Raw genomic sequence first — 11,937 nt, 5'->3', positions numbered from 1 at the left:
ATCAATTAGACACTTCAAATCCGCTGTAGTCAATGGCATTCCCCTTTATTATACTACCATTTAGACTTTTATCTAATCACCGAATTGGAAAAAGGGTTCCATTGTATTGAATTCAATTCAATACTATGCTATTATAAGCTTTAAGGCCAAGTTGGCTAAGGTCACATGCAACTAGCCGATTTTTGTTGGGCAAGTGCGCACTGGAAAGTCGTTGGTATGATTAAGTCAATTGTCTTTGTTTTGCTCATTTTGTAATTTATAGATGGGCAAGAAACTGCGATAATATTCTTTTTTCAACTTCTTTCTAACACTCCGTAGCGTGAATGCGAATAACTTCAATATATCCGTGGTAGTTGAAAGTCCAACAGCATCTAGAGATTGTGGTTAAATGCTAGTTATAGTACAGAAGTCAACTTCTGATAGAGGAGATTATTTTGCAGTTGAGAGGAATGGAAGACAAATGGAATAATATATACTAAGATACTCTATCACAAAATAATGTTAGAAGCATTATTGTGAAGTCAGCTCATGATCAAGTTGTACTTTTTTGTACAATAAGATCAATAACTTATTTCAGGGTATAACCTTGGAAAAATGTGTAATCACAATGACCAATTCAAACACGCCAATGCGAAATGATGGATAGGGTGGCACCTCGACTAGCTGGCAGTTTGAGATATTACAGCAGAAAAATAGACTACAAGTGATGGTAGGTTAAAGAAACTTTCACTGTTGAAGCCATCTTCTCCACCAACTGGAGGACGAAGTTCCTCCAGGAGGGGGTGTGAGGACCTCAAGCATAGTTTCTTTCTCCTTTGGTGTTAATGGAAATCCTCGAACGAGATTCAGAACCATAATGTGCACGTTAGTCTTCTGCCTGTGCTTCTTGTAAGCCCACATGCCTCCAGCAGCCCCAGCAACTAGTAGCTGTGTGAAAAAAATTTCAAACAACTTCAGCGCCTCTGTCTATTAATATAATTTTTCAAAGAGCAAAGCAGAGGTAGAGAGCAAACTTTAACTGACCGGAGAGAGCCATAAAGCAGACGTCTGCATATCAAATTTTGGGGCATAAAGTACTGTCTCACCAAAATCATCCTCAAGCTTTCTGTAGATCTCCTTGTCAGACTTCCCATCTCGAATTTCATCCCGAATTAGCTAAAAAGATGACCCAAGTCAACAACCACGTCCAAAAGTTGGAATAACTTAGGGCAGAGAGACTGTTTCCAATAGACCCTCAGCGTTATCCCAAAAAAAAGAATAAAAAAACACTGTCCAGACTATATTTACATGCAAGACATAAGTTGGAAAATACCTTTAATTTGATGGGAAAGAACAAAAAGAGAAAATCAAGCAACATAAACTCTGTTTGCTGGAACACAGAAGTTACTGATTCCTATATAGTCTCTTTATGTGTAGTGGTGATATGTATAAATGGATACAGACACATAGCATTACTCTGCAGATAAAAGTTCATGTTTATGAACAACTAGTGGAAGTGGAGAGGGTGTCATTATTATTCAGCAGTGAATGCTGCACATATTTGGTAAGATTTTTCTGTTAAGAGGAGAATAAATTAAAGAAATATTAAAAGTAATGTAAGATATACAGAATGCAGCTCATAACTGTCTTGTCTTCCTTTTCTTCTACCTGAAATGGCTGATTATCTGTTATGAAATAGAGAAGTATAAAGGTGGATATGGTGGCTGGAGGGGAGTATAATGGACTGTATGTGATTTTTTTAAATTTATTTACTGTTAAGGGCCGTATGTGAAGTTCTATGGAGAAACAATGCTGAAAATTGTTCTTTGACTGTTATCCGAAATGATTGGTAAATTGCTGCATAGAAACTAGAGTCTAGACCTAAATTATCAAGTATCTTCTGTATCCTCAACATTGTAACTTGTAATTAACTAACTCTAAATCTTGCATCAACCTATGTTAATCAAACCGTTGTAATTTTACGTCCACTGCCTTCTACTCGAGTTATATATATAAGGTTGCACGCACGAACTCTGAATCCACTAACTTTAAAAAGTGCATCTGGCTGAATTTTCTTTCTACACCTATTTATTACCTCATCACATAAAGCCAATGATAACAGCAAGAGAGTAGGAATATGCAGAATGCCGGATACAGGAACTCGACTAGCCTAAATACCCATCAGCAGCACACACATGTTGGTCAGAGCTAGTTCGTAATTATACCTTTTTTAAAAATTTATTTTTGGTAGAACTGTGGAAATAGGTCATAAAGAACATAACTTTTAAAAATTTGACAGATAAGGGCCTAATGGAGCGACATTATCAGTGAGAATTAGACCTCAGCTAGCTTAGAATAGTAGTTGTTGTGGAAACTAGTGATTCAAATGAGTGAAAATGTAAGACAGAAGAGATACCTTCCTGAGGAGAATGGCAATGTCAGCTTGAGAGTCTTCAATGGACTGGCTGCCACACTCTGTACACCTGACATTGTGGCTGATATTTCTTGCTCTTGCCTCTACCACCCTCTCCTTCTTCACCTGATCCTCTTCCCCCTCCATAGATAGTCTTCAGATAAGTTAAGTTTTCCTCTCAACACCAAAATTTCCCAAAGAAAGCTGCAAGCAAGTTATGGAAAAACCATTTAAGTACTTAATCCAAGACGTCTAACACTTAAATTTTCAGCTAAGCATTTCATCGAACACCCTACATGCATATGCCCGGCTACACCAAAACAACTTAATTAGGGACACGTAGTTTTTCTAGGGTGGCAACCAAGCAAGTGTAATAGCAGTAGCGAGATGAACGAACAGGGAATGAAGGGAAGAATGCTTTAGAATTCTGATACCTTTGCAGAGGAGTCACTGCGAACTGTGCGATCAGAGCGAACTCACGAGCTGTGATGGTGGAAGTGTGGCCCAATTCTATTTCGTTCGACAGTTATAGAGTTTATGTGGGCCAAATGAGATTGTATCACAGGCTAGCCTGTTAGAATATATGGGCCTACGCGAAACAACTGAGCCCAATAAATTAGGGAGAAATTCAAAAATATCCAGATTTACCACTGGTCGTTGAAAAATAGCCAAGTTTCAAAAGTCATCGAAATTTAGCAACTTTAAATCTGAGCGAAAATCTGTTCAAAATCCGGAAAAATACGACCGCAAATTTTACGGGAGTTCCAGCATAAGTATGCTTGAACTCCCGTAAATTTTACGGGAGTTCCAGGATAACTATGCTGGAACTCCCGCAAATTTTACGGGAGTTCAAGCATAATTATGCTGGAACTCCCGCAAATTTTACGGAAGTTCCAGCAAGTATAATTGTCCAGTATAATATACTGAAGTTTGGAGCACTGGTGCTCCAGTCTCCCGCAAATTTTACAGGAGTTAGCAAAGTATACCGGTCCAGCATAATATGCTGGAGTTCGTACACAAATGCACCAGAACTCCCATATATTTAATACTGGAACGCGGTCCCTGTTGCAGCAAAATAGTGGCTATTTTTCATTGACTTGATAAACGCTGGCTATTTTTCATTGACCAGTGTAAAAAGTGGCTATACCATGATATTTTAACAATAAATTACCCAAAGTGAAGAGATGAAGACGAGTGTGCTTTTATTATGCACGGATTGCTAACACAAAGTCATGTTTGTCTGCTCATTTTACTAAGAAAATAAAATGTGTCACTACACTCTAGAGTAAATATTAATATACCCAACATTTACATCAAATAAATCTCATGTTATTCTACCGGTTGCTTGTCAAACAAAAGAAAAAAAGATGCTGACAATTGTTTAAAAGGGAAGTTGTGTCATAAAAAATTACTCTCTCTGAATTCATGATTAGTGTCTTTGAGCCAAAAGATTTTGATCCAAAATAATTATCGCTTTAGAAAATTAAGAAATATTAGTATCTTTTTTCAATTCGACCCTTGTTTCAATAAATGGTTAAAAAGGTCTGAAAAAATATTTTTAGAAAAATATCAATCTCAGGAGAGAGAAAGTAATTGAGGAGAATCAAGGAAATTTAATCAAATAACGGTTATGATTAATGTTAGTACATAACTTTTAAATGAATGAGCAAAAATCTTAGAAAACAATACTTAGCCTGGAGCAATATGAAATACTAACTTATCAAACGTAGAGGAGTGTGTGTACAACTAGATGTGTCTCAAGTCAGAAATCATGTGTAAAATGTTTATAAAATGTAGAATATTAGTAGTTTTTATATAATCTTTCTCTTCTTAATTTCTTTTTTAAATATCCCGTCCATTTTTGGAGTGTTGGATTATGTCCATCCATAATAAATTCAATAACTCCAGTCTGGATTTGGGTCAAGTTTTCAGCCTGAAATAAACAAAGTGCCAAATAGATAGAGAGAGAGCGGGGACAGTTTAATAGACAGTGGCGGAGGCACGATCTCCACGAATGGGGTTCAAAAAAATATTTTTGTAGCTAGTGAGAATTGAACCTATGATATTAGGAAGATTTTGAACCCCCTTAACCACTAAACTACACTTTTGGGTTGTGTTAAGGGGGTTCAAAACTTAATATAGAGGTAAAAAACAAATTTTGCCTTATATACAGTGTAATTTTTCGGCGAAGAGGGTTCGAGTGAACCCCTTCCGTCCCCCTAAATCCACCCCTGCAAATAGAGGATTCGAACAAAAGCTACTGAGTTTGGCCGAACTCAATAACAACATTGTGGCTCCGCCCCTGTCAATAAGGGAGAAGAGACAAATAGAGGTGGGATAATCTTTAAAATAGATATTGAATTTGTCAACACATTAAGCTGATTAAACAAGCCATGGCATTCATCAACGAACCACATTAAAAGAAAGTGTCCGGACACTCATCAAAGTCTCTTTTTAGGTTTTTTTTTGGGCCCTATATCTTTAATTTCTCTCTTGTCTTCGACTCAACAAACCAACAATATCATGAGACCTTTTGTTTTCATACACTTTATTTTGTGTTTCATTATTATCAACTTTAGTGCTTTTCTCCTCACCATTATTATTTTTTGATAGTTACTTTTCACCTGTCTTCTAAAACTAACATTCCCCTACTTCCCCATCTACTTTTCCTCATCTAACCTTCTCCTTTAAGTCAAAATTGCATGTATTTTCTTCATAAATGCAAGTCTTTTCTCTTTAGTTAATTTTCCGCAAATACATGTAATGAACATACGGAGAACACATAAATGAATCATAAATAAAAGTAACTACGGCGTACTCCGTCGGGTCCATTATAGTTGATTTTTTTATTGTTTTCACACATATTAAGCAATTCAACTTTTAAGCATTAATTAACTATGAAATTAACTATATTAACTTTAATTTGTTCATCGAAAATATAACAAATACTCCTAGGCTCTTTACTCCAAGGGCAACTTTGAAACAAATAAGTTAATTCCTTCTTGATATATGAAAAACTCAAATATTGGGGACCACAAAAAAATGCCCAAAAAATCAATTAAAGTGGATCGAAGGAAATACAAATAAAGCATAAGTGAACCACACGTTCCAATCTAATTAAGTGCAAAATGGTTGGTATATATCTGTTCGTTCTTATTAACTAAAGGTCTCAGGTTTGAGCCTCAAAAATGTAAAACGTTTCTGTATAAAGGTCATTTATCAGTTTAATGTCCCTACCCGTCATTAACCTTAAATTAATCGAATTAGCTCGATATGAAGTGCTTTGTCACATTGATGGGTCAATATTTGCAAATTTAAATTAATCGAATCAGTTAGTCTTACATACATATGTTACACATCACACATGTCATGCATAATTCTTTAGGTCATGTTGTGATTGTAGCTCGTTAATTTAGGATATCAAACAGATTCGGTATCAGTTAATCCGTTTTCAAAGCAAAAGAATAATGATTTGCAATCCATAATAACCCAGAAAGATTTTCCTTTCCAATTTCTTGGCATCATCATTTCTCCAACTTTATGATGTCTCTCTATATTTTAATTATATTTCTCCCTTTAACTGAAGAATTAACCCCTTTTGCTAATCATTTACTCGTAGAAAAGGTTCCAAGACTCGAAAACCTTGGTTCACGGGAAAATTAGTGATATCTCAAAAGGTAATGTTTATCTTGGTTTGGAAAATTTTTTTTGTTTGAAATGTTATTTACATTTACTTATTATTTAGTAAATTATTTTACATTCAATAGAGTTAAACTAGCCATACTAGCCATTGGAGCAACGCTTATATAAATATGGTCTATGAAGAGCTTAAGGCATACTTTCTTATAACACAACCTTCTAAATCTTTTTATTCTTCTTACACGTTGGGCTTCTTTGTTGAATTTTCTGCTAGTTCTGTTTCTAGTTTTATAACTGGAAGATCTTGTTGAATTCGGGGGATACGCCTAATTTTATTCGTCATTGTGTAAACAAAATATCCTTAAAAACAATGTCCTTGACACACCTCAAGCTAATTCTTATTCTCCATAACCAATTTTTCCAACAACAAATCACAAGAAAGTAAGAAACCATGATACTTGGATTGAAACTTGAAACTAAAGCAAACAACCCGTCAAATATATACAACCAGTCCCATAAAACAGAAAGGAAAAACAAGTTTTAAAAAAAAAAACATTCTTCATTGTAATCATTTTCAGTCTATACTCTAACTTTTAGGTCGGTGGAGCAGATGGAAGATTAATTATTTAAAATGCCAAAAATAACCAAACTATCTTCAAGTGTTAGATTGATCTATTAACAGATCAAAATTGTACAATTAACCGTATATCACACAACCAAGATTGAGATAATGTATAAAAGAATCTTGAAAAAATTATTAGTAAACTTTATATATTATACTAAATTGAAGGGGCCGATCTACAGTATTAAATACAGTTTCACATGAATTTAATAACCGTTGTTTCAATATATATATATATATACAACAACAAGATACCCAGTATTATCCCACACATGGGGTCTGGGGAAGGTAGTGTGTACGCAGACCTTACCCCTACCTTGTGAGGATAGAGAGACTATTTTCAATAGATCCCCTCGGCTCAGGAAGCCTAAGCCTGAGCACCACATAAATGAAAATATAGACAGGGAGGGAGTACTAAAGAGCCATATAAAACCAGAATATAAGCAACAAGATAGTAAGGTGATCAACAATGAAAGAAAACAACGGTTAGTCATAAAAATCTACTACCAACGGAAAGCTAAGCGAGACTGCGTGTCAATACTACTGTTATGAACACTCTAGACTACCTACTCTACTATCCTAATTCTCGACCTCCATACCTTTCTATCAAGAGTCATGTCCTCGATCAACTAAAATTGCGCCATATCTTGCCTAATTATAATTATAATTTAAAATCGTAATACAAACTTATAATCGTGGATCCACCTCTTTGTTCAATTGACTCTTGAGACATTGACAACGGTGGTAGCACGAGCAACCGCACGTCAGTTAAATAAAATCTTGCAGATTTGTTAACATGAAAAGGTGGTTATGCCGACAAATCAAAGAGAATATATTAATTTTTTCCCAATGTCAAGTTTAATTCTTTTGAAAGAAAGAACCACAATGCTTTTGTTTTGTGAAAGTGTTAGACTACTATTAAGAAAATAAATTTTAGGCCTCACTCAATTGAAGAAATAATTCAAAGTAGTAAGAATTGTTCAATATTATATTATTAAGAAGACTACAATTCATACGTTTAACTACATATATAATAATTGCTGTATTTGGTGGACACTTAAAAGAAACATCTGTAATTACCCTAAGTACCTTCTAAACTTAATCTCGTGTGATTTTGATGAAATCGAAAACAAATAGATTTTTTTTAAAAAAAAATTTAGCAAGGTGGAAATTGCCAGGAATATGAAAGTGGATGAAATTGATGTATTAGACGTGAGTTATGATAAATTACCCAAAAGAAAATGCAAATTGAGAATTCAATTTGACAAAAAAGTACGACTGGTGTCCGTTTGATAGTTCAACCATTTTCGACTAGAGCATAAATAAATACTTAGAAGTAAATGTGGGAAAAAAGGTTGAGAAATATAAAGACAGCATAAGCAATGTTACGCGGCGCCTTCCTGAGATTCCTTGGAAGGGCGACGTAAGGCTAGGCAACTGATGTCAGTGCAGTTGCTGTCCGCCAACTGAGGTCCCCTCCGTACGCTAGACGAGATTGTCAGTGCCGTACGGGAAAACCAATGTCAAGAGCAATTGAGAGAACAAAAATGAGAATTCAGAATGAAAGAAAGCTTGATTGCATTAATGAAAGCTATTACAGAAAAGCAACGCGGTGTCGAGGGGGAGAGACACCAGTACAGAGAATTGCTTGCTTGCTAGAAAGTTTTGATGCTTGATTCCCCCTAATAGTACTTAAAAAAAATAATCCAAAGTTACAAGACTAGACTTGACTAAGCTAGAGAAACATAATGGAAGTACATGAAATAAAACTACTCTATATTTACAATGAAAATGACTTAGTTTTCTATAAGGCAGCAGCAGGTCCGTTGTCAGCAGCAGTGTCTTTGGCATCACGGTCTGCGCGCGCGGCGTTGCGCGGCGCTGTTGGCTTCTGCCTGCGGCTTGGCGCTCGCGAGGGATATCGGTGGGGCGACAGAGGCACCTGCGCGCTTGTCACTTGGCGCGGCCAAGACCACTGGGCCGTCCGTGGCGCTAGGCATTGGGAGGTTTGCTAGGACGCCACGGGGCGCGCCCAAGGGGTCATGGGACATGGCTGGAAAGCCGCCCATGACAGCAATTGCGCAAGTCACGTGGCTATCGCGACTGCGGAATGAGGACCCATCGATCTTCTATAATTAATTTTCTTTGGAATTGCATTCGTACACTCTTGACCTAATATTTATTTTGTTTTTTTATTCGGGTGATCGGTAGTCAAATTGGACCTTAAATTTTTCCTATCAAAATTTTATTTGAACTCGAAATCTTTGATTAATGATGAAGATATCATATTTATTCCACTGCAACTCTTGACGTTGACCTAGCATTTTTTTTTCGTTTTCTTGTTTTCAGGTTAAATACTATTATCCTCCGTTACCTTGTCTTGAGTATGCCATCAATTCCCACATACGAATATATTAACTGAACTAGTAAAAGATGGCCCGTGCTGCGCCCGGGCCCAAGCATTGGGTTACATATTGTGGACTTTTAACATGAGCTCCGATAATGGTTTTTTTTTAAATAACCTGATGATATGTTAACATTGTGAATTTTTTTGCTTGTGTTTGTTTTTATCTGTCTTTACTTTAAATTGTCAATCTAGTTTAAACATTATAAATAACTTTTGTAGTTTCAATTTGTTATTTGTTAGATATTAAAATTTGTAAGACTTAGAAATTATAAAAGGTATATTCTTATACATTAATTCTCAATAGTACGGTATATTGGCAACTTGTTTTTCCCCATATGGCTTTATCGCTCTAATTTGTTACAAGCTAAGAAGGTTGTATTAGTTTTGGTAATAGGAATATCTTCTTTTAGAGTGTCTTTTTCCACAAATTTGTCCAATTGTGATACAACTATAGTGTACCCAATGTATCGTAATGTTCAATGTTGCTTATGCCAAATCTCTTTTCTTCTTGATTGGCTTTGAATTAGACAATTTTTATGGTAGCAGTGCAAATCATCTTTCAGATGTACTTTATTCTAATATCACGCTCTTCTTTCCCCTCTCTATATTTTTTTTTTAAGAAAATTAAGGGCTCCTCTTTCTTCATGCTAGGAGGCCTCACTGTGGAAAATAAATTTGAAAAGGACTTACCAATAATTTCATCTTAATTAGGATTCTATCAGTGCCACTTATGATTTAAGGATCTATAATTTTTGCACCACCAACAAAATTAAGATGCATCATCAGGATCTTCAGTGAACCCAATAATTTACCTAGGTCAGAAGCCAGAAACTGAAAATTCAAATAATTTTCAAATTGGAAAAAATTTCTAATATTCACATCTAATCCAGTTTAAGCCAATTGTAGGTCATACCACAAGTTTAAAACTCAAGCCACATTCATAAGTGGTAGAAGGCTAGACGCGCTTATAAGAGCATGTGCTCTCACACAAGGAAACATTTTAATGGTAAATTGGCACAGAATGTTTACTTAAGACCTTTAATTAGACATGCAAAGAATACATAGTTTATTAATGCAATTGTCAATTATTGGAAACTCGTTTTTATTTGTAATAAATTATTATATGTAAAGCTGGTTAGTTTTAATATATCTTTTTTTTTTTACATTTTTGGTTTATTATACTCTCTTCAATGTATGTGTTAGCTATAGTATAGTACTTACTTTATTGAAATTTTTGTGTTTTATAGACTTTTTACAATTAAACTTACATGTATTGTGTGTCAAACCCATGGAAAAATTAAGGAAGACTACATAAACAAAATTATAATTCATGTAATAGGTTACAAATGCAATTGAAGAGATATGTGTGAAAAGTTTTAGGCGGGCCCCATATTCTAGGATAACTTTTAAGAATTTTCCATTTTCCATAGTCAAATAGTAAGTCTTGGTGGTACCATTTCCTTTCAAATTCACCTAATTATACCTTAGAGTTTGTTACAGTATCAAAAAAAGATAACAAGGAACGAAAAACGGAAATAAATTTCTATATAGGAAATCATTTCTAACTTCTCTTCTCTTTTGTAAATGTATAAATATTGCTTTAAAGGTTTGAGTATATCTTTGTTCTTCTACTTTTTCAAAGGGTAAAACAAATATTTTCATTACATAGTAGAGCACTATTTTTAACGTTGTTAATTTAGGAAATCACATAAAAAATTCCCAGGAGAACGTATTTTGAAGCGAATTTCCATTATTTGATTTCAAATATTACCAAGTACTCCACTGTGAATCTGTATGCTTAATTGAAAATAAAAGTTACACCAAATCTAACAGGGAAAAAATGTGGGTGGGGTTGGAATGTGGGACCCAGAAACAAAATTGGGCGTCATAAAGTTATTGGGTGAAGAAGTGTACGGTGATGGTTAATGACATAAGCCTAGGGGTAGTTTAGTCAAAGGAGTTCAAAATTTTATACATAAGATACAGTAAGATTTTTTTTTAAGCAATCATATTCTTCCAGTTTAACTAAAATGACCGGTTTACCCTTTCAATCCCAAGCAAGCATGTTGACGTGCTGCTTGCTTATTCTCCGGGCGCATCCTTCTTAACCAAAAGATTAACCATCATACGTGTAGCCTCAAACAAACTCTGTATATCATCATACGGATATGCTTGTTCTTCAATCATCCTTTGTAATTCGTATAATTTATAACTATCGTACCTGTCTACTTTAGATTTACGCAACAATTCCAACACAGCACTTTGGTATTTCCCAATATTAGTTTGTTCGGTAATACTTAATCCTTTATCATTAAACTTCGGTTCGATGTACAGGCGATAAAAACCCTTTAAGAAATTTTTTACCTCAGGGTGTGTCTCCGCATTATAGGAACGGCTCAAATAAAGGGCCCTGCCCTTCCTAATATCATTCTTTCTACCATTATGGTAATGGAGACAAATCATATGATAATCAACTATTAATTCTGTAATAAAACCCACGAAATAGTCTATGTATCGCTCACCCTGCGTCAAACCAATAGCCTACAATTCATTCTATCTAGGCTAAATGACGTAGGTATATTCCAGGGTGATCGGGTTTTATTCCCTATAGAGTTGCTAATATGTACTTATTATGGAATTGATTAACAATATTGCAAAAGCTCACGGGGGCGTATCCGTATTTGGCGGAGTGGGTGAACGTACTCGGGAAGGAAATGATCTTTACATGGAAATGAAAGAATATGGAGTGATTAATGAAGAAAATATTGCAGAATCAAAAGTGGCCTTAGTTTACGGTTAGATGAATGAACCGTCGGGAGCTCGTATGAGAGTTGGTTTGACTGCCCTAACTATGGAGGAATATTTCCGAGATGTTAA

At 35.2% G+C, this 11,937-nt stretch overlaps 1 protein-coding gene across 1 annotated transcript; it reads right to left on the bottom strand.

Moving 5' to 3' along the window:
• Positions 1-452: 452 nt before the first annotated feature.
• On the bottom strand, positions 453-2,935 carry LOC109206523 (cytochrome c-type biogenesis CcmH-like mitochondrial protein). The gene is made up of 4 exons (XM_019369343.1): positions 2,827-2,935; positions 2,396-2,596; positions 1,024-1,155; positions 453-927 (listed from the first exon to the last, which is right to left on the bottom strand). The coding sequence occupies exons 2-4, from the start codon at positions 2,537-2,539 to the stop codon at positions 727-729; spliced, it is 477 nt and encodes a 158-aa protein (XP_019224888.1). The 5' UTR covers positions 2,540-2,596; positions 2,827-2,935; the 3' UTR covers positions 453-726.
• Positions 2,936-11,937: the final 9,002 nt, after the last annotated feature.

Source organism: Nicotiana attenuata, unplaced genomic scaffold (genome assembly GCF_001879085.1).
Source record: "Nicotiana attenuata strain UT unplaced genomic scaffold, NIATTr2, whole genome shotgun sequence".
Lineage (NCBI taxonomy): Eukaryota > Viridiplantae > Streptophyta > Magnoliopsida > Solanales > Solanaceae > Nicotiana > Nicotiana attenuata.
The sequence above is the reverse complement of the archived record's forward strand: the minus strand, read 5'-3'. Positions and strand labels throughout refer to the sequence as shown.